The sequence below is a fragment of the Lygodium microphyllum genome, chromosome 25 (genome assembly GCF_053477565.2).
Source record: "Lygodium microphyllum isolate KBCC chromosome 25, Lygodium_microphyllum_v1.1.10, whole genome shotgun sequence".
NCBI lineage: Eukaryota > Viridiplantae > Streptophyta > Polypodiopsida > Schizaeales > Lygodiaceae > Lygodium > Lygodium microphyllum.
The window spans coordinates 45024693-45048997 of record NC_141159.1 but is presented as its reverse complement, the minus strand read 5'-3'; the positions used below and the strand labels follow the sequence as shown (position 1 = coordinate 45048997).

Below are 24305 nucleotides of genomic sequence, written 5' to 3'. Positions count from 1 at the left end.
CATGCGCGGAAAGTCATCCGCAGTCATGATGTAGTCTTCCATGATGACAAGATGCATCAACAGCCTGAGAAGGTTGTAGAGATATGCAGGGTTATATTTTAGGAGGAGCCCTATGCTCCAGTACAACCTGCACAGACAGATGGCCAGCCTATAACAGCAGTTGGTACACATGGCCAGGGTGTTGGACATGCAGCAAAGCCTGGACGGTCTACTAGAGATAAATGTCCACTTGATAGATTTGAGCCCTCAATGCATTATGTCTTGGTTACATATGTAGGAGAGCCTCTCACCTATGATGAGGCTATGCGCAAGGGTGATAGGTCACTCCTAGGAGAGGGCTATGCAGTCTATGATAGACTCCTTGGATAAGAATATGACTTGGGATTTGGTTTCCTTGCCGGTTGGCAAGAAGACTCTGCCATGCAAATGGGTGTACAAGCTGAAAAGTACCCCTGGACACCCCAAGCCTGCTTATAAGGCAAGACTTGTTACTAAGGATTTTAAACAGGAGCATGGAGTTGACTTTGATTAAGTCTTTTATACTGTGGCCAAGGTGACCACCTACGCTTGGTTTTGGCCTTAGTCATGTAGCTTGATTTGGACATGTATCACATGGATATCAATACTGCATTCTTGCATGGGGATTTACATGGAGCAACCTAAGGGCTTTGCAAAACCTGGCAGGGAGCACCTAGTGTGCAAGTTGAAGAAAAGTCTTTATGGCTTGAAGCACGCACCTAGGGAGTTTTATCATAAGTTTGATGCCTTTATGCAGTCACAAGGCTGCATCAGAAGTGCTATGGATCCGTGTCTTTACATGAAGAAAGCCCGTGATGGTGCACTGCTTATTTTGGTACTTTATGTGGATGATATGCTGATAGCAGGGAAAGCTCATGATGAGCTAGATGCTCTTAAATCTCAAGTGAAGAAGAGATTTAAGATGAAGGATTTGGGACAGGCCTCTCACATTCTTGGTATGTGCATTAAGCGCAACATGCATTAGGGACTACTCTACCTCTCACAGAGGGAGTATATTCATAAAGTCCTTGAGCATTTCCGCATGTAGGACGTGAAGCCTATTGGTTGTTCATTACCTTCTTATGTGAAGGTCTTACAGGCTGATTGTCCACAAATAGATGAGCAGAGGGCCGAGATGGCCGAGATCCCTTATGCATCATGCATGGCACGCTATATGGCTACACCTGGTAAGAAGCATTGGGATGTCGTGAAGGGTATCGTGAGATACCTGAAGGGCACAACAGATATGTGTATTTGCTATGGAAGCCAGGATACAGGAGTTGTGGGTACACAAATTTCGATTATGTAGGACATGTAGATAGTAGGAAGCCCACTTCTAGCTATGTATTCACCTATGCTGGAGGTGTTGTCTCTTGGATGTCCAGGGTTCAAAAGTGTACGGCTCTATCTACCACTGAAGCTGAGTATGTTGCAGCCATTGAGGCCTACAAGGAGGCCATATGGTTAGGTCGTTTGGTTCATGACCTTGGGATTGATGCTATACCTACACTACATTTGGGTTCCATGAGTACTATTCAGCTCTAAGAATCCGGTCTTCCATGCGAAGATGAAACACATTGAGGTGAGGTATCACTTCATACGTGGGATCATGGAGGATAGGTATGTTGACCTTGTCAAGATCTCCATTGACAAAAATCCTGCAGATCTGCTCATGAAAATCCTCACTACTGAGCGCTTTGCCTTCCTCAGGAGATTGATGGGCATTGGATGAGATGATGTTTTGCCATCCTATTGCACATGTGTACATTGTACTGTCTTTTCTTTTTTCTTTTCACTCCTCACTGGGGTAGATTCGCCTTCAAGTGGAAGGTTGTTGGGGGTAAAGGTGCCTCCCCCCAGCCGCTCGTGTATTACTACACTGACAGTATCCGCCACTGCACACTACAGGTGGTAGCGGGCGCCCATCACTGTTACTTTATTCTTTATTCTTTTTGATAGTTTGAATTAAGGAAGGCCCGGTCACACAATGAGACTATTGGAGTTCCCATTCTCTCTCTCTCTCTCTCTCTCTCTCTCTCTCTCTCTCTCTCTCTCTCTCTCTCGCTCTCTCTCTCTCTCTCCCTCCCTCCCTCTCTCTCTCTCTCTCTCTCTCTCTCTCTCTCTCTCTCTCTCTCTCTCTGTGAAGGGTATCGTGAGATACCTGAAGGGCACAACAGATATGTGTATTTGCTATGTCGTGAAGGGCATCGTGAGATACCTGAAGGGCACAACAAATATGTGTATTTGCTATGGAAGCCATGATACAGGAGTCATGGGTACACAAATTTCGATTATGTAGGACATGTAGATAGTAGGAAGCCCACTTCTAGCTATGTATTCACCTATGCTGGAGGTGTTGTCTCTTGGATGTCCAGGGTTCAAAAGTGTACGGCTCTATCTACCACTGAAGCTGAGTATGTTGCAGCCATTGAGGCCTACGAGGAGGCCATATGGTTAGGTCGTTTGGTTCATGACCTTGGGATTGATGCTATACCTACACTGCATTTGGGTTCCATGAGTACTATTCAGCTCTAAGAATCCGGTCTTCCATGCGAAGATGAAACACATTGAGGTGAGGTATCACTTCATACGTGGGATCATGGAGGATAGGTATGTTGACCTTGTCAAGATCTCCATTGACAAAAATCCTGCAGATCTGCTCATGAAAATCCTCACTACTGAGCGCTTTGCCTTCCTCAGGAGATTGATGGGCATTGGATGAGATAATGTTTTGCCTCATCCTATTGCACATGTGTACATTGTACTGTCTTTTCTTTTTTCTTTTCACTCCTCACTGGGATAGATTCGCCTTCAAGTGGAAGGTTGTTGGGGGTAAAGGTGCCTCCCCCCAGCCGCTCGTGTATTACTACACTGACAGTATCCGCCACTGCACACTACAGGTGGTAGCGGGCGCCCATCACTGTTACTTTATTCTTTATTCTTTTTGATAGTTTGAATTAAGGAAGGCCCGGTCACACAATGAGACTATTGGAGTTCCCATTCTCTCTCTCTCTCTCTCTCTCTCTCTCTCTCTCTCTCTCTCTCTCTCTCTCTCTCTCTCTCTCTCTCTCTCTCTCTCTCTCTCTCTCTCTCGTTCTTACTCTTGCTCTCCCACCATAGCTCTTCCAAGCAAGCTTCGATCCTTCTCACCTTTCAAACATGAGAGAAAGTGACAAATGGCTTATCCTCACTTTATTCTTTTGCTTACCTTCATTCCATGATCTCTTTAGTTCTTAGGTCAAATTTGGCTCAACCTTCATCCTCATTTTCTTGAATCTTGTTCAACCAATTCCATGCGCATAGAGTGTTGTTGCTACCAAAGCTCATGGTCTTTTGAATTTGCATTGTACAAATCAAACCCTTAGATCCCTAGACATATGATTATGTGCTTCTATTTCCCAAGAGCATTAAAAACATAACCAATTGTTGTTGGATAGTCATTGTTGTTAATCTAGCTCAATCTTCTTTTCTATAAATATTCAATAAAATGAATTTAAGTAGTCCACTTAGTTTTGCACCCTCTTGCTACCATATCTAACTTGTAGGATGTGGCAGCAACCTGCATTGGGAGCCTTGGCCATGGCAACACCCTATTACATTGCATATCCCACTATTTTTAGATATGAAATTCACAAGAGTCCCCCAACCTTAGCTATGGTAATCCTTTTTGTGAGATGTAGTAGTCCCCAACCCTAGCTATGGTAACCCTTCTTTTACTATGCATCTTTATTAGTAACTCATCCAAAGCCCTCAATATCCCTAGGTGTGCTTCTTGATGACAATGTCCCCATTCAATTTACTGCTATAGTTCACAACCAAAGGTGAGGAGCTCCACAAAGCCCTGCAATATTTGACATTAGTGGCCAACACTTGTGGTTGCCTAGTGGCTTGTTGATCATCTTCATGTAGAGCCTTGTAGGATGTTGTCCTTAGAAGAAGCCTATTAAAATATGAAGAGGTCCAAGAGCAACTTGGAGGGAGAGACGAAGTGGAGGAATTTTGGCAAATCTCTAAAGCCTTTAAATTAATGCATGGTCCATTATGTTCCATAATTTGGTATTTTTTAAATGAGATATTATATTTTTAACAATATTATGCAAAGCAATGTAAATTGTGCAATTTTTCAATCAAGACACAATTGATATTACTCGCACAATTATTAAATGGTCAAGACTTTTCATGTGGAAACACATTATGGGCAATGGCATGATATTTTCCATAAGAATATGCACTCATTATGTAAAGTGGAAGCATCTTTCAAGGCTTGCATAAAACAAGACAATGGGAACACTTTGACACTGTGGGTGAATCCCTACTTGTCCTTTAATGCTTTGAGACTACTATGAGATGTATCTTATCTATGTTTTAAAAAAATTATGATAGTTTGCATAAGAAAGCAATTTACCAAAAAAGAAAGATGCTTTGGGAATGAGAACTTTTACTCGCATATACTTGATCATATTTATGTCTTTATTTTTCAAGGTTGCACTGCCTCCGCAACTTGCAATAATGAGAGATCTCATATATAGTCAAATGTGATGCATACAATTCTCAACACAATTTGTACAACTTATGATAATTTGAAAAAGCTACTTTAGAGTTATTGCCTAGCTCAAGAGTTGTTAAGTGTCCATCCTCTTAAGTCTATACTAGATGTAAAATTAGATTACCTTGAAGCTATTACAGTTTTAAGACAATATCTTTATATTGCCTATACAAAATCCACATATATACAAGCACATGCACACTAGCTTTTTCCTTTTATTCCTTAGTTGCCCTTGGTAGGTAATATCTCTCCATCATAAAGGTAGATCAACCCCTTCAAGTCTACTTTGCATGATGTGAGATAAATAGTACATCCACATAGGGGGTGTTTGGCATTCAATAGACAAATGAATCTTTCAAATTTTTTTACAATGCAATGCCTTTTACAATATTGTTTTATCGAGAAATGGGACATCACCCAACCCTAAGAGGGGCTTTCCACCCCATAGGATTAGATGTGTAGAGCCAGCACAAATGAGGGAATTTGAACTAGAGACCTTTCGGAATGCACACACCTGCCCCTACCATTTGACTTCTTGGCATGGATCTTCAAATTTACTAGCATTGACATAGAGACAATATTAAGCTTTGGCATGAGAATATTTACAATTGTTTTATCTTTTTTAAAGAGTCCATTCATTGATGTTTTGATAGTGTCCATTTTCTCTTGAAATATTAGAGTTTTAGAATCTCACCTAGAACCATTTTGTAACCCCCCTCACACACATGCAAGCATGCACGTGCACGTGCACACACACACACACACACACACACACACACACACACACACACACACACACACACACTCTCTCACTCTCTCTCTCTCTCTCTCTCTCTCTCTCTCTCTCTCTCTCTCTCTCTCTCTCTCTCTCTCTCTCTCTCTCTCTCTCTCTCTCTCTCTCTCTCTCTCCATAGGCTAGATAACACAACTACCTCTTCATCATGTACTTGATACTTCTATATTCTTGGCAAATAAGAGTTCAAGTCATTGCATGATTCATATGTATCATTTCAAGCACATTCATCAGTTTGATGATGGTTCAATCTAACTTCTATAATCCACCCATGATTTAACAATGAATGCATAAGCATGATCCTTGATTTTCCTTGCTAATTTAACACAATTTCTAGATCTAAGCAATCCCTTCTTTACTCTATATTAAAATAGTTTCTGGTTGACTAAATTCTCTTGATAACCACACAAATGCATGCACACGCACATGTGCACGCACGCGCGCGCACACACACACATTTCCTCCTCCACATTGCCTTTTGACCATTTTAAAAATAATTCTAAATCATGTGTGTGTCACCCCTACCCATGGACACTAACACAATCATCCTCCCCCCGTTTGCCTTTTGGCATCTTTAAAGTGATTTTTATATTGGATGGGTGTAGTATCTTATTAATGTCTTATATTTGTAATGCATGTTTCTATAGTCTCTTCTTATATTTTAGGGAGTAAGAACCTACAACTGAAAAGCTTAGTGAGTTTATGAACAAATGATTAGAGAAAGATGCCAAACTAGAACACTTAGAAGTTAGCTGACTAGAAAGTTCAAAACCAATTGAGCACCTCTCTCTTATTTGTTCTTCTTCAATAGTCTAGTTCAATGGAAGTTGTCTTTGAAATGATATACCATTCAATCTCTTACAATAAACCATTATGTATATAATCAGAGCACATACTTGACACCTAACATAGATTAGAGAGTTAAACAAAGAAAAAATGAAGAACATTAAAGATTAGCCTTGCAATGTCACAATCGTTGCTCTCAATACATCAATCTTAGAACCCCTTGTGAGGCATTTGGACTTGAGGATGTATAATCAATCTAAGAAATACACATTTCGAAGAGAAGAACGCACAAAAGGTCAAGTGATGAAATAGAATTAGTTCATATAAGATGTTAATATGTTACATTCATGACACCATTGATGTCTCGATGCTTTACTTATGCAAAATACAAGGAATTTTCTGGACATATACATCATGTTTTGTAACATGTTTGGCTCTTGAGAAAAGAGGCACTTCAACTTTCTCACTCAGTTGTTGATGGATGTGTAGAAATATTTTATTTCTAAGATATGGGCCAAGTTATAAAATACTTTGCCTATCTCTATGGCCTTGTCTTGTCATTCAACAATTACTCAGGTTGTGTTGGAACACATTATAGGTCAATTCTCAAGTCCACAAATATTCACATAGAAGGAGTAGCATGGTCTTAGAAAATTTGTGTGCGCTTTATGCTAATTGTGTTGCTTTGATTTTTCCTCTATGGAAAAGGTTGTTCACATATTCTTTAATGATGGTATGGTGAAAAATGAGGTTTTCACTCTTAGGCTTAGGTCCCTCTTTAAATGTGATGGTGGACTAGGTGGTGAACATCCAATGCCTTCAATTGGTCATTACATTTACAATTTTGATTATGTATTATCATGTAGGTTGATCAATGGTGCTATTTTTTTCCTTTATGCCAAAATTGGAGACTCTAATATATGAATACCAATAGTTTCTTTTGAGCTTGTATTTTGGAATGGATATGGTAGGTGATGCTTCTTTATACACATTTCATTCAGCTCAGTCATTCCCCCCACCCCCCCCAAAAAAAAGATGGTTGGAGCTCTGTTAAAGTTTATAATTTACTTAGGTTATAATTTATTATTATGGGGCATATTTTGATAAGTGGATAGATTTGAGAAATGGAAGGGTATCTCTACCCTTTGGATACTATGTAGTAGGATGAATTTACAAATGAATTTCATGTTTGAGTTCATAAGTAGCCCAAAATTGGTTCGCTAATTTAAAAATTGACAATTTTTGCCATATGTCCTATATTGTGGTCTTTCTTCCACAACATTCACTTGCTTGGACTTGCCCATGTCCTGGACCTTTTATACAAATACTCTAGTTGAAAATCATTTGCCATGTACTTTTGTATTTTGTCATTACCAAATTTTAGAAAGGACAAAGAAGCATAAAGAACACAATCGTGCTAATGTGTTTGATTTCACACATACAAATGATTTAAAAAGTTGTGAATATGCTAGTTATGGACATAAAAGCCAAAAATCTTCTCAACAATAATATAACTAATGAGGGACTATGTGTAGGAGTCCCTTAGGCCAAAATCCTTAGTATTGTTACAAGACAAGATGTGATGAGGGAGATCATGAAGTAGCATAAAATGAGGCATTTTAGATTGTATACAAATAAATTGCTCCAACAAGAGCATTTTTAAAGGTTAGCACTTGCATCATCCAAAGCTTCTCATATACATAAACTTTTCTAATGAAAACATATTAGAATGTGTAGCCAGCCAGATAGATGACATTAATACATTGCTAAAATATATTGTTCATGCGGTGCTTCAAAAAATTTTGATGCACTTGGCACATGTATGTCTTGCTACATGCATTGACAAAGATCTATAGTATGGTTCCTTGGTAACTTTTTACATATACATTAGTGCAAGTTGAGCCTAAATATCACTTTTATTAGTCTATCATTGTGAGCAAACTTTGCTCTTTGAAACTTGATTATCATGGCCACTAATTCCTTCTTGTTTTTTGAAATGTAAGAGCACAAGCTTAGAGAAGGGAAAAATAGGTTTCTTTTGGAGTTAAAAAGTAAATAAAAGATTTCCAGGTGGGTTCAATATTGGGGAAGTATGCTCCTAAAAGCATTCAACAAACCCATTCCAATTTCCCATGCTAGAATCAAGCCTTTCAAGAAAAGACTTTTCTATAGAAGGACTAGTTTTGTGGTCTTGTGCCTAGCGACATTGATGCCATCAATATCTTGTGAGGTTATATATGTCAATTTACAACCTGTGAAAGATAATTTATAAAACATATGCCCATTAGGGTATAATATTTGTGTCATGGATTTGCATTATTCTAGGGATGTTTGCTTGTGCTTCAAAGAGAATACTTGTGGGAGATATTTGTTCACTTATTAGTAGCTTGCAACATTTTCTCCCTATATCATGGGCAATGCCAATCTTATGTTCTCATTCTCTTATAAGTCCAACCAACAAAGAAAGATCAACTCGTACTTATGAGTTAAATGGCCATTTTTTACTATAATATTATGCATATATGAGAACTAAAGCCTTTAGTGTTCAAAATAGGAGTGTGTGACTAACATGACTTAAACAATACTCTAGCTCATGGATCCATATTTGCAAGTGTGACTTAGCATTACTCAACAATTAAGCAACTTAAGATGTACGTACTAACATTAGATAATTTTGTACAATTTATTCCCATTTTAATGCATAAGATCATTCACTTGAGTTAGTATTTCATACGATGCTCCACATATCACTTAGTAAGAGTTCAACTATGGTCTATTTTTGAGCTTTATCTCTCACAATGACATGAGATACATTTTACATTTAGTGGCAAGGGTTTCTTTCTATAGTAGGTTGTGGAGCTTATTTCATACTCAAGTGGACACTTCAAGCCAGAGGGCAAAGCTAAACTAGATGAGATTGATTTGTTGTTTGCTGGCATGGAAACTTGTTTACCTTTGTTTATCATGCCAAGTTTATGAAATCATAGATAGTACTCAATTGTCAATCGATTAACATGTGGATTGAAATCCATTTAGATGTAATCTCAATGTGGATATACTTTTGAATGCATTCACATGCCCCCCTCGACGAGTATGTATCAGTGAATTGCCAAATGTTAAGTTATGAGGTTAGAGAGTGGACCTAGAACACATATAATTGTAAATAAGTTATACTCATATTGAATCAGAGTTGGTGCCTATTTTTTATTCTTGGAACTTGGGTTAATTAAGATGGTAACCTTCATCAACATGCAAGGGATGACTCCTAGACCATCTTCAAATCCACTGACTGTTGAGTGGTTGATAGAATGCTCAAACTGAAGGGATACATTAAGAAAACTCACAAGAACCAAGTTATTTTTTTGTGCATTAACACATTACTTTTTTGTATGTACAAGGTCACAAAATCAACACCACTTTTCTCTATTTATAGGCTTGCAAGTTGTTCTTTTCACATATATCTTGTGGATGTACTTTTCATTGCTACATTATACTTAAAATAATTTTCCATGTTGTGAGCTTGCATGGCTTAATGAAATTATGCTATTATCCTCCATCAATGAAGCCTTACTCTACCTTATTAACATAAGGACCATTGAGTAAGCCTTTATGTTGGTCTAATTAATGTGCGAATGATTGACTAAGGCATAAGTCAATCTCAGTAAATGGGACAAGCATTGCATTGATGGCTAGGATCACAATTTGCAAAAACGTTTTTGGTAGTAGAGGCAATAACCTTTATCTTAAGATTTTTGAGGAATATTTGAATCAAATTACTTGTACTCACCAGATTTATGAATAAAAAATTTATAGGATTCTTCTTCAAAAATTCCTTTTGGGAGACTTTTGTATAATAAAACACAACTTATCATGCTTAATATCTATAGGATTTGTTTAGAGAATCAACATTAAAGAAAAAGAAAGTTTTTTAAAAGACTTTAAATAAATTTTTACTAAAATATCGTGTACTCGATTTTGTCAACTCGGAAACCTTCTCTGAAAAAGTTAGGTTTTTTTTGTTGAACTTTTACAATTCACTTAACACTAAACCTTAGTTCTTAGAGTCCTTACACAAGGTTTTGAGGAGAAATAGAGAGATATAAGTGCACAAAAGGATCTCTATAATGGGGCAATTAAAAAAACACAAACTAAATGTGGGAATACAAAATGCATGGTTGTTGAAAAAGCTTGTTAATTGTCTTGTTGGCATATGACCATTGGGTTGTAAGCTTTTAATGTTAGAATAGTTCTATAAGCACTTGCATATTCAGGTTTGGGTGTTAGAGAATCCCATTGAGTGATGAGAAGTTTTTGATATTTTCCCATGTGGAAAAAGGAGTTATTTTACCTTGTTTTCTCGCATAGTGTTCAACATGGGGTTGATGCCCCCTTCCCCCTAATCACACCTAGGTAGGTATATAGTGCTTCCCTTCTAGAAGATCATGATGTTGTGGAAATTATAGTGGCAATTTGTCTTAAACTTATTGTGATGGTGCCATAACAACATCTATAGAGAAGAGGAGACCAGTAAAGTGATGACCCCCAAAAGGAACACAATGAAGCCCCCAATAGAGTTGTAGGTTTTTTAGAGATTGAACCACTGTGATTCGATTTGGCTCTCTATGAAAAATGACGATTGTGCCATTTTCCTCTCCAAATGGCTATTTCTTATGGTTCCTTAGTGCAACAATTCTTTCTTTACATTGCAGCATCATGATTTCCTATATGTTCGTGTTAGAAAACTTTGTTACCGATCTTTTTTTGTTGAGCAAAAAGCCTATTCTCTAAGTGTGACATAGCCAAGCTTTTTTGAAGGGATAGAAGGAAAATTTTGGTGAGTGTATAAGGTCTCTTATCCTAGAGCCTTGTTGCACCGAGCATAAGAGGGTTAAGGGGTTGCTTCATTAATACTGGTCACATTGTGGTCACACCCACTCATTGCATGAAGGTTTTTTTGGCGAGTGAAAAAAAAAAATCATAATTGAGGTCTGAGCGTTCAGATTTGATTGGTCAATGAATGCGAAGATTCTCCATTAGCGAATGGGCAACCTTAACTACATAAGCTACAAGTTGCAACTCCCTTTTTTGCAAGGGCTACCAAGGGAATGGGAGTGGTAAGGAAACCGCACTCCCGTGGCTTGTCCTCGGTGCACAGGGGTCGGTGCAACCTTGTGAAGAGTGGGGGGGGGGGGGTCCCCTTAAGCCCACTGCAGCGGCGTGACCAGGCCCTTACCTAGAGGGAAACCCTTAGGGTTTTTGGGAGGTGCAAGGGGTGGCGGGGCGGCCTTTAGGGCCACGAGGGAAACAAAAATCTCAAGCAATCTCGAAAAGTTCTGAAGGGTCCCGATAAATCAAAAAAGGGAAAAATTTAAAAAAATTGACGGAGGTGAGGAAGGACACGTGGCAGGCGATGCAGGTGCCAACGTGGAAAGCTTCCGAGGGTTGGGAACTCCAGGTCGTTGAGTCGAAAGCAGCAGCAAAAGAACGAAAGACAGTTGAAACTCTCTCTCTCTCTCTCTCTCTCTCTCTCTCTCCCCCTTCTCTCTCCTCCCTCCCTTTCTCTCTCTCACAAGAAGCACACACAGTTCGTCTGATGAGCTGCCTCCCTCCCTCCCCTCCCCCCCTCCCCTCCCCCCCCTCTCTCTCTCTCTCTCTCTCCCTTCATCTGTGCCGTTCTAAGGGTTTCCTCTTCTTGATCTGCATTCTGCGGGCGCTCCATCCCTTTTGGCCCTTTCCCCCCTTTTCCTTTCTTTAAGAATTCTGTTTTGGCATGCTGCGAGCCCCGCCCGTAACCGCATAGCTCGCTTCCTTCGATGTAATATAAAATTTCCTTCCTTCGATCTGCTCTGAGAGGGAGAGATGGGGTTTGGTCTCGAGAGCAGGTCAGCAGAAGAGAGACCGGGAGACCGCTCTACAGGTCTCTACATAGGCGGACAGACGAGGGACATGAAACACAGACCATTCTACATAGGCCGATAGATGCATATAACAAAACACAGAGAGAGAGAGAGAGAGAGAGAGAGAGAGGCGAGTTTTAGGTCAAAAGAAGGGTCTTGTCAGTGAAGATCTTTGCTGTCTGAGAAGAAAAGTAAGGTGCATGAGGTCTGGATAGAGCAGGCCATAGAAGGTGAACAGGGACAAAGGGCACATATATAGAGTCCTCATCCTCACATATATTATGGAGATATGAAGAGGAAAAAGGAAAAGGGGCAGCATGTAGGCATGCTTATGATGAGTGATGAGTGATGATGATGATGATAGTAGTGGCCCCAAGATATATAGGGCTAGGTAGAAATGGTGTGCAGGGGAAGATCTCTCAATAGGCAAGTGTGCTCTTAATATACATGTTAAGTCCCATTAACCAAGCATGCGCTTTGCCGTGGTGGGCACTCTTTTTCTGCCCACACGGCCCTTTTGCCCTCATCAGCCCTTCCTCACTTCTCGCTCATTATCATTCTCTTCTTTTAGCTCTTGCTTCTGTTCCCCCTTCCCTCTTCCTTCTTTCCTTCGGCGCCGCCCCACCGCCACCCTAAACCCTCCTCTTCCCCCCCAAAACCCCTAATCTGACCCTTGGGTCCCTTTCTTCCTCGGGCCCCCTTCTCCTGTTCCCTCCCTCCTCCCTGTTCTATTTCCTCATACCCGGATCGTCTTCTTCTTCTTCTTCTTCTTCTTCTTCCTTTCTCTGGAGGCGCACCTGCATTTCTTCCTCTCCCTTCAAGTGCCCTTGATTCTTGTAAGTTTCAATCTCGTCTCGCATGCTCTCCTCTTTAGGGTTGCTTGCTTACCTGTGCTTCTAGCGCACATAAACACGCTTTGCTGTCTAGGTTTCCAGATATGGTAGCTCTAGGGTTTTTTTTCCTCCTCCAATCGCCCAACCAAGTTTCTTTTTTTTTAAACAAAAATTTGAATTAGGTAATACATCATCATATGAGGTTGTGTTCGGTCGTTAGGAAACGTGATTAAGTTTCAGCCATGTCTTGTGTGTTGGTAGTGAGGAAGCTGGCGCAGGGAGTGCTTTCCTGTGGGGAGGAATCAAAATCCAGAGGTGGGCATGGAGCAAGAGGACGAGGAGTTTGAAAGGCTTCTAGGGGAGATCCCTCAGGCCACAGCTAGCGCCCCTCAATCGGAAGGCTTTGATTCGGCAGCCAGCATGGCTGCAACAGCGGCTGCGATCAAGGATGAGGGCCCCTCTGCTTCTGTATCTCCCTTGCTCAACCTCGAGGTTTTTGGAGATCTTCTGCAAGTTTTCCAAGCAATGAATGAACTGGAGCCCTCTGCACAGAAGCATGACTCTCCAGTGGTGGTTAGGGATAGCACAAATAGTATTATGCATGCTTCAAACAATGCTGAGCAATCTGAAGAACATGAACCACTGCCGAAAACAGAGGACGAGGAGGAGGAGGAGCAGCCTTTATCATCCCTTGGCTTTGCAGAAAGCAAAACTATTTCAGATCATCAGTTTGCAGATTCTTCTGCAAGCCCTGCATTCAGAGATTTGAAATTGGATGCAACTGTCTTCAAACCTGCAGCAAATGGATTCAATGAGAACGGGATTGATATAGTGACCAACAATAGTTCCCCAGCATCATACGTGATGCATGGGAACCCAATCAAGTTGTACAATCAGCGGATGGTTATGGTTGGCATGCCCTTGAGCCCCGGGTCTCCTGCAGGTAAAGTATCTAGTGTGAGTACAGTCGCTGATGGCTCATCATGCTTGCCTACGAGATCTGATGCTCTATCTCACTTACAAAGGGATGCTTTGTTTTGCCTTCCTACTTATCTCCCTGCAAATGCTAATTGTTTTCCTGTCGTTGAGCATTCAGCTGCTTCCGATGCTAGAGGCTTCTCAAATGTTCATCCTCAAAACCACCTTGCATGTTCCAATGGATCTTACATAACAGACCCCAGATATATGAATGGTACTGCAGCAATAGTTACTGCAGATACTGCTAGGGCTTTTCCCAATTTAAATGCAAAGGTTCCAAATCATGGGACTGCTTCACTTCACAGTAATGGGTCTGTTGAGTATACAAATAGCAGAGGTTTCAATGTCTATCATAATGTAGGTGTCTCGACCGTGGACTTAGTCTCAGGAAGTCATCCTTATGGACCTGAGACTGCAAATCAGTTACAAGCTTTGCCAGCTCCTATCCAGGATCTGCATTTGCACTCTGAGCAAGCAGTAGCTGCAACCCATTTTGGTCTACCTTCCTATGATACGGATACTGGCTTGCATCAGGATTCCTTGATGTCATCTTATCTTCAAGCTCAGCAAGTGCGCAAAATGCATCTGGCTTGGCAGAGAAAAGAAGAGGAAAAGTTTAGGATGCAACAGATACTTGTTCATCATTCACAGGCATTAGGATGCCATAGTGGTCCAACTGGACATAATTATACTGTTCCACCTCTTTATACGGGTGGCGAATCACTTTATAGACCATTTCAGGCAGGAACACCAATGGCTACAAGGGATTGGAGGTTACAATATTGTCATAGCAGCACAGAGAGGGGGGTTTGCCATGATTTAACTCCACAGTGTGAAAACCATTGTACATTTTTTTCTGAAGGTTTTTGTAGCAGAGGTGAAAATTGTCCTGTGAAGCATTCCCAGGGGAAGGGCACTATGAGGAATAGGGATTTTTCGTTGAATGTAAACGAGGGTCTTCATTCAACAACATTTTTGGGTCATGAGGAGAATCAACCAGCTTTTCCAGTTAAAATTCTTTCAAGAAAAAGCTCCAGAGCAGTGTCTGCAGCTCTGACAGGTCCTGCAGGTTCAAAGAGAGATTTAACGATGAATGGGCACATCAACGGGCATGCTCATGCCAAAGGGCAACCTGTTGGCCATCCTTTTGGTCTTAGACAGGAGCCACAACTCAGAGGGGCAGCTATTAATGCACTTAATCTTGATTTGTTCAGACCTTTAGAAGGATTGCAAACGCAATTGAAATATAGCTCCCTAGCTGAAGTTGAAGGCCGTATTTATTCAGTAGCCAAAGATCAGCATGGATGCCGTTTTCTGCAGAAAAAATTTGATGAAGGCAAACCAGAGGATGTGCATAAGATTTTCAAGGAGATTATTGATCATGTCGTTGAGCTCATGACAGATCCATTTGGAAACTACCTGATTCAGAAGCTGTTGGAGGTTTGCACTGAAGATCAGAGGTTGGAAATTCTAAACACTGTGACGAGCAAAGGAGAACTTATTACTGTGTCCCTTAACATGCATGGGTATTTCTCTCTGAATTCTGAATTTGATACTTGCTTTTCATCTAAACTGAGTGATTAAAGTGTAAAATGCTTCAAACTGCAGGACCAGGGCAGTTCAAAAGCTAATTGAAACTTTGAAGTCAAATCAGCAGGTTTCCATGGTCATCGAGTCTTTGAGGTCTGGAGTTGTAACCCTCATCAAAGATCTCAATGGAAATCATGTAATTCAACGCTGCTTGCAGCACCTTAGCAATGATGACAGCCAGGTACCATCATCTGTAGCAGCGGTTTCTTCTGGCTCATGATATAGTGGAGAACGCTATTGTTTGAACTTTTCATGACCTGTGCAGTTCATCTTTGAGGCTGCTGCATCTCATTGTGTGGAAATTGCTACACATCGACATGGGTGTTGTGTATTACAACGATGTATTGATTTCTCTAAGGGCATGCCAAGGCAAAGGCTGATTTCTGAAGTTGCAGCTAATTCCTTACTACTTGCACAAGATCCTTTCGGGTTAGTCTCTTTGCTCTTAATGAGAAGGCTGCTTAAGCATTCATTCAATTTTAAGAGGAGAGGAAAGCTTCAGCATTTGTACTTAAAGCACTTGATTAATCTGCCCATCTTCGAAGTGTCATTGTGTATGCCTTAGTTAAAATGTATCGTTCTTGACACTCCTATATCACACATTACATATGATTTGTGTACAATGTATGTTAATGTGTGCCTCACTTTATATGCATCATTCTTGACACTTCTATGCCACCCATTATACAAGGTTTTGACACTCCCATGTCATGCATCATACAAGGCTTTTTTAAATTGGTGCATGTGTTACATGTATCATTCTAGATACTCCTGTGTCATGCATTTTACAAGGTTTTTGCATGTGCCATTATTTGATAGTAGCTATGCAAGGAAAATGATGCTTTTAACTAGGGGCTTGTATGTGATTAATTTGTGCAATCCTTGTTGTTGATACACTTTAGTATATCACATGCTCATCCTTGATTTTAAAAGAAGCATATTGAGTATAGCAATCGACCAAATTTTGGAACTTGTGGAAATTTTGCTTGGTATACTGGTTTGGAAACCCTGAAGCATTTATTTTCCAATTGGATAAATAGTTACAATGCTCATTTTTGTGCTTTCCACTTCACCTTTGAAGGGTCCTAGTGTAAATGTGAGAAATTTCTTATGATCAAATTTGGACTAATGTGTAGCCGATCATGATTGTGTTGTGCTTGAGGCTTGTGGGGTGCGTGTTTTGGATCTAGGCAATGGGTGCTTTATGTTGGTGGGGTAAACATCAGCTCGTGGGACATGACTCTAGGGTGTGAGAGGGTGAGTGCTGATTGATAGAAAGAATTGGACCGATTCAATAAAACCTTGCTATGCCTAGTAGATTTCTTGATGGTTGTGATGTTGTCTTGAAGATGCAAATGCATGATCTTGTAGGACTTGATGATGCTCTCCAGGTTACCATAGCTAGGATTGACCTCCTCAGCTTTAGAGTGGAAGATCTTGGCCTTCTCTCAGCCTAGAATGGCTCCTACGACTAACATGCAATGTGAATGTGAGATGTGTATATGAAAATTGTAGTTTTCACTTTTCTTTTATCCATGTAAAGTCCCACATAATGTTTTCCGTTTTTTAAATAATGGTTGGCTTGCCCAAAGTTTTAAATATTTAAAAACTTGAGGGACTGTCCCAAACTTTAATATAGTTGGCTCTGCTTACTTTGGTCAAAATTTTCACATGAAGTTCAAGAACCACTATGTGGCCCTTCATTGAAAGTTTCATATTTCTACATTTAGAATCTTTAATTCTAAGGTTCTACCCTTGTTGAACATGCTTGATGCAATATCCACCTCATGCCAAAGGCCCAAAGTAAATAAGTTTTCACGTATTTGTAGCAGCTCTTATTGGATATGGAGGTAATTAATATCTATTTGTCACTTGATTCAAATTGAGATGCAGTTGTGTGACTCACTCTAGCTTAAATCTTGATGTGCTAGGCTTGGGAGCATCATGATGTGGCGAAGATGTGTTCAAAGTCATTTTCCATTGTGTGGTTCTAGCTTTTGCGAGGAGCTTTCAGATCAAGGTTGAGATTTTTTTGAGAGTACTTGGCTTTGATACCATGTGAAGAAATGCTTTGAATACAAAAAAACATAAGACAATTGTACAACAAAGTACAAACTAAACATAGAACATAGCTACGGTTAGGGTAACTCAGAGACAATGAACATAGGGAATGAATAGTGAATATATAATGCTCATCTAGCAAACAAATCGTGTAGGGAATAAATACCGAACCTTAAACTCTTGTGTCTTAAGGACCAAGACAGAGATACTAAGTTGGAGAGTGTATCGTACTCTTGATGGATCTTGAAATGCAGACGGCAGTCTCTGAAGGTGTCAAACACTAGCAAACACAATTGGGATAGTCAAATCTGATGCTAGATAGTAGCAAAGAGAGGGTATCCAGTCAACGCAGTTGTCAAGAGAGAAGACGGCAAGTGTAAACTAAAGTGATGATGGTGACAATTGGAGGAGAGAGAATTAGAAAATGTAGTAGTAGGAGTGAATGCGATAGCTGGAGAAGAGTCGCTGATGGCTGGGGGCAGTTGAAGGTTGAAATTGCATCTATATGATAACCTAGTAAGTTGTACAACAAGGTAGGAAGTGGTTTGCATAGGTCGCTAGTTGATAGCAGCAAATAGAGGCCTGAAATCAATCAAACAGTGTAGAAGGTTGCAGGGTAGGCACCTGATGATGGGCAGCTCCAGTTGAGATATCCTCCATGGACGGGGTGTGGATAGCAAAGCTCTATCACATGTAATATGCAAAAACGAGATTAGGCTTGAATGGAGAGTAGAATGCCTATTTATAGAAAGTTTGGGTCCTCAATAGTCTAGAACCTCTCTTGGTTTTAACTCTCTCAAATTGCTTCTTGTTTTAGGGTTTTTACAGTAATTAAGTATGTTTTGAGGTTGTTTAAAAATTAAGAGGCTAATCAAGATTTAGCATGTAATGTACATTTTAGCTCAACATCCCCTCTTAGGCCCAAAACTGAGGAAGAAAGGAAGACCAACCCAAATTTTGTTTGTTTTTGCTTTTATCCCAATGCGTCCTCCCCCAAAGTAGCTAGGGTATTGGAGAAAGGGTGCATGTTGGTTACCCAATGGCCTGCCAAGACTACAATATCTTACCAAGGGAGTCCAACTGGTCACCCCAAAGAGGCCAAGGCATCGGATAGAGGGCGGTTGCCTAGTGGCCTACCAAGTCCTGTAAAGGTAGATGGAACCACACAATGCATTTTTTTTCTTTTCGTTGGGATTGTTTGTTTAGAAAGTATGGGTTGTAGTCGATTAAGTAATTGGTGAGAGGCTAACAAAAAAGATGTTTAGAACCAAGACCTTCACAACATAAGCAAGCTATCCCTACCATTATTGGGTATCAATGAACAAAGGAATGGGCTAACGGTGGGGGACACAAATATGGGGGGTATGTGGAGAGGAAAAAAGGATGGATGGAAGCAAGCTAGACAAGCTAAGCAAGCAAATAGAGATTCCCTTGGAGAATTGCCATGGGATGTCCACGAAGTTGGTGGATTCGGAGTTGACCACTCAAAAGTTTGATAAGTGGTAAATGCGCACATATGCATGTTTACAAGAATAGGTTGTCATGCATGGGGTAGTGCAAGAGAAATACAATGCTGACATACTCAAGCAAAGTACAATGTAGATGGTGCCATTGGACAATGCCCTCGTAGGGGAATTGTTCATCTGCCCCAATGCCCTTTTATAATCATATCATCTTGATAGTGTAGATGAGAATACAAGAGTACAAAATATGATTTTTTTGAATCAAAAGATTGTGAAACCATCTTGTCACCACCAAGAGAAGAAAGCCGTTCCCTCTCAATCTAGAAGGGAAAGTTGGAGTGCTGCACCCCCTCCTCGTCACGCTAGGAAGTGGTTTGCAAAGGTCACTTGGCTAACAGTAGGAAACACAGGGTTGAAAATAGTCACGACTGTGTGGAAAGGTTGGACATTAGATGCTTGATGATGGAGGGTGACGATGGGCAGCTTTGGCTGAGATATTCTTTACGAATGGGTTGTGGACAACAAAGCTCTATCACATACAATTTGCAAAAATGAGATTAAAGCTGAATGGAGGGCAGCATGCCTATTTATAGAAAGTTTGGGTCCTCAATAATCTAGAACCTCTCCTTGTGTCAACATGAAACCTTAGACTTTGGTCGATGCATAATGGAAATACCCCCTGGATTGTGTGCACTTGCATAAAAGTATAGATGAAGCTTGGTTGCCCCACCTCCATCACCCCCTCACACTCCATATTTGGCACTGGACAGTTGTGAGGGATGACCTACATCACTTGTATCAGTGAGTTAGATAGGAGGTCCTTGTAGTCCTTGTCTGATAGTAGACTTGTAGATGATGAGGACTCGTTGATAGAGTTGTCATCCTTTTGTTGTGTCCACTTCTCTATTCTATAGCTGCTATTGTCTTGCAATCCTTTAGGCTTTCAGAGATGTCCTTCTTGCTACAATGATAGCATTGAGACTTTTTCTTCTTCGATAGGTCACCCCTATCTAGAGCTAGAACATATGGAGTACCTAGAGATAACATCCTTGTTGAAACTTGGATCTAAACACATGAAGTCTTTAATGGAACACTCGTATGTGAGTAAACAATGTCTTCATTTTGGTCATCAGTAGTAATAGTTGGAGAAGCCATGATGAGGTAGATATAAAGAAGATTATTAGCCACAACACAATGTGCATGAAGCACTTGCATATTTGAATTGCCAAATGGTTTTGACAATTATATTAATTTATCATGTGAATCCACAAGCTCGGGGAGGTAGATACAAAGAAGAGAAATGGATGCAAGGGATCTTGGGTCGTGTGTCAAGAATACAAACTCACAACAGTTAAAATAGAAAGAACAGACCAATTGCAGCCACCAAGAGCAGAAATGCAGTTTGCAGCCCACAATACTAGTTGTTTAGCCCATAAGATGGTTGCATGTGTCAGAAGTGGTGCAGCGATGGAAGCGTAAACATAAGCTGTAATAAACTGTTGAAACACAAGACAAAAGAGAAAGGGAAAGAAAGAACACAATACAGATGAGAACTCAGATGTATGCTTGGGAAATAGAAACCATATATCAGACACGAGATTGTCGCATACAACAGTGAGTCATTGGCTGCGTGGGCACCGGTACCGGCTCCTCTCTCCACGGGAACTCTAGGTGGTGAACTGACCAACTGAGGAGGAGGAGCCCAGAATAAATATGCACAAATAATGCCATAAAATATGTCAGGTTGGCCAGCATTTAATGCTGGTCGGCTAGCAATAAATGCCCAATATGACCATAAAATGACACAATAAAAAATGCCTAAATAACCTAAATAATGTGCCCAAGCCTCTGCAACTCAGACTCACACATGAGTTGACATATTTGCTAACACCCTCTCTTAGATCATGGGTGATCTGATACAATACAATGGTACAATGTGAATGAATCATAAACCATACAACATAGAACCACCAAGTAGAACCACGGATACCCAAGCAGTGGGGTGATCAAGCCACCACCAAGGTGCCTTGGAGAGAACGTGATGTCGATGTCGATTGTACCAGCTCTGGAAAATAGAGAAGATCATAGTAGGCTCTCAATGTTTGTCAACAATGCCGTTGATGTAGCACACTTGACCATCCTGCCACCAATGCCACATCACATAAATGACCATGGATCCCCTCCTTTGGCCAAACCGCCAAAGTGTCCCCTCATGTGAGCTCCAGACGAAAGCCACCTGCTCTCTGTTAAAGAACCAACCCATCATGAGCCTAGATGTCAATCCTAGCTCTAGGATTTATACCTGCCAGACTTCGGTCGATGGGTTAGGGACGTCCCTCTCTAGATCCTGTGCATCTGTATAGAAATATAGATGAGGCGCAGTTGCCCCATCTCACCACCCTCTCATACTCTCTCTGGCACTGGAGAGTCGTGAGGGATGACCTCATCACCACCACCACTAGAAAGCAGCTGAGGAAGGGGCCACCAAGTCCTTCCCACGATCCGAAGAAAAGGATCCCTTTCGTGTCTTTTGGACTTCGCCTTGGCCGGAGGATCGGAATCGGAATTTGAGGCAGACGATGACTTGTTGGAGGAGTCCGCATTCCGCTTCGTCTTTTGTGCCTTTTTCTTCTTGGAAGCCACTAACTTTGTGCAATCCTTTCGTAAATGGCCCTTCTTGCCACAGTTGTAACATTGGGTCTTCAACGTCTTCGTCTTCAAACCCCTCTGAAGTTGTAAAAGCCTCACCTGAACCTCCATATAATGTATCATCAGTGGATGAGCACGGAGGGGCAATCTGTAGAGGATTTAGAAGAGAAGGAGAGGAGAGAAGATATTTGGAGAGGGAACACAGCCAAAACACGAGCATAGATTGCAAAAAACAAGAGTTCACATACAGTATTACCCAAAATCTGACCAAAAGAAGATAAAAGTGGCTGCAAAAATTCAACAAATCAGTCAAAAACAGCAAAAACTGCCAAAAACAGCAAAAACTGCCCGAAGATACAATTTCCCAGCTAAGGAGGAGTTGAGAACACCAAAACACAGGCTAAATACTGCCACAAACAGGCTGGAAAACTGTTGCAGCAGCCTGAAAACTGAAAACGCAGGCAACGGAGGGGCTGCAGACAGTAGGCGATGGCAAATCTGCAGAAAACGCAGGTAAAACAGGTCGCCTATATGGAACAATAGTCAGCTGATCAGCAAGGGTGAAAACAGTCTTGAAATCAGCAAGAAAATACAGTAGGAACACAAATCTTGAAATCTGATACCATGTCAGAAGTGGTGCAGCATATAGATGAGAACTCAGATGTATGCTTGGGAAATAGAAACCATATATCAGACACGAGACTGTCGCATACAACAGTGAGTCATTGGCTGCGTGGGCACGGGCACGGGCATCGGCTTCTCTCTCCACGGGAACTCTAGGTGGTTAACTGACCAACTGAGGAGGAGGAGCCCAGAATAAATAGGCACAAATAATGCCATAAAATATGCCAGGTCGGCCAGCATTTAATGCTGGTCAGCTAGCAATAAATGCCCAATACGACCATAAAATGACACAATAAAAGATGCCTAAATAACCTAAATAATGTGCCCAAGCCTCTGCAACTCACTCACACATGAGCTGACATATCTGCTAACAGCATAGCCTTGCACAAGGGTTAGAATATGAAAAAACAGGTTTAGTGATGATAAACCAGCAATCACCTACCAGTCTAGGAGTGCCCCAAGGAAGTAGAGAGTGGACTGACTGATAATGCAGATTTATGAAGTCAAAAGGCAGGTTGAGCAGGGTGGAAACAGGCCATTTCAGCACAAAATAAGGTTACCCAGGCTGTAGGGCAGTTGCAGCAATTCAGAACAGGTCCAATCAGCAGTAGGTTGTGTAAAACAGAGATTTGCAGAAGAAGAAAATAGCACCGTAGGACTTAACAAGGATGTTTGCTACCATGTTAGAAGTGGTGAAGCTGTGGAAGTGTAAGTGTGGGGAAGAACGTGAGTGACAATGCTTTTAACTTAACCAATTTGATCAATTATCACCGTGAAAAATTAGAAGATAGAGAGAGAAGAGTCAACACCATGTTGAGAGGGAAACTGGCCCCTCCCTTTTTAGGAATTTTTTTAAAAACAAAACCACGAGCACCAAGTGCTTGAACCATATACAGAAGGGCTGATTTGTTGCAATTCTGAAAACTAGGGTTTTGAAATCCTAATTTCTACAAACTCCAGGCAGCAAGTTGACTCTTTTCTTTAGTGCTTGAATTAGATCAAGCTAATTAGAAAGCGTTTCTTGGATGAGAGATAGATAGGAGAGTACAAAGCATACGACTGAAATTTCAGCACGAGAGCTTGTTTGAAATGAAGAGAGAGACCTTTGATATATAGGTGTGGGGCTTGGGTGTTCAAAAGTGAAAAGTAGAGGCAATGTTTATTGAAAATGACAAGTGTAGGGACATTTGTCTCTTCAAGATAACACATCCTCTTTTAGATGCCACATGTCACTTTTCTAAAGAGAAGCTTCGAAATTTTCTACTCTAAAATTCTCTCAAATGGTTAAGAATTTTAGATAGCTGTTGAAGATAAATTGCTCCTTGCAAAATTTCGAAGCCTTTGATGCAAAGCTGAAAACAGCAGCAGATCTTCCAAAACAGCAGCTCCTCAGGCTGCGTACAGGGCTGCGCGCAGGCTGAAAACAGCAGATTTGGAGCAGATGACTGAGCTGGACAGATCTGGAGCAAATGGACAGATTTGGAGCTGATGGCTGAATTGGACAAATATGGAGTAGACAAGAGACGGCTCAGCTATAGCTCCTCCTCCACTTCAGCAGCACCTCACAACAGCTGAAAACTCTCCCATGAGCTGAGAACCGAGCTGGCAGTAGTAGGACCTTGGGCGGGATGGCACCGGCTGGCAATGGCTGAACGGAATTTGCGCGTACAAGCTGCTCTGATACCAAATGTTGGAAAATGGTAGCCAGCTATGGAGAGAGAGAGAGGAGAGACAATGACAACAAGAGAGCGAGCTGAAGCAAAAAGAGAAGAGTGTACTTGCTAGAATGAAAGATAGAGTGAAAGTACAACTTATGTTTAGGTCAAGGGTTGACCTAACCAGCCTTCCACCAACTAACTAGAGTTAGGTTTATTTTTCTCTAGAGCCTAGTGTCACTACTTTAAGTTTCTAAAGCACTAGGTGTACACACCTTACATTGACACTTTAATGAGTGTCCACACCACACAAATTACATTGAGCGTTGCCCATAGAATTGGCAAATTCTAACAGTTCTTCCTCAAATAGTAATAAATCTCTATGGTTTGTACATGAACCAGCCACCACACG

The 24305-nt window shown here is 41.0% G+C and overlaps 1 protein-coding gene across 5 annotated transcripts in view; it reads left to right on the top strand.

Annotated features, from left to right (window-relative positions):
- Positions 1 to 11783: 11783 nt before the first annotated feature.
- Positions 11784 to 24305, top strand: part of LOC148014156 (uncharacterized) — a 35143-nt gene continuing 22621 nt past the window's right edge. Inside the window, exons 1-5 of one of the 5 annotated variants that reach the window (XM_087667386.1) lie at positions 11784 to 12876; positions 13135 to 15377; positions 15460 to 15622; positions 15707 to 15870; positions 17373 to 17461. In XM_087667386.1, the coding sequence (XP_087523512.1) occupies positions 13195 to 15377; positions 15460 to 15622; positions 15707 to 15870; positions 17373 to 17461 (2599 nt within the window). In that variant the 5' untranslated portion in view covers positions 11784 to 12876; positions 13135 to 13194. The remainder of the gene's footprint in view (positions 12877 to 13134; positions 15378 to 15459; positions 15623 to 15706; positions 15871 to 17372; positions 17462 to 24305) is intronic. The other 4 variants (XM_087667385.1, XR_015688767.1, XM_087667384.1 and 1 more) reach the window with 4 other exon arrangements.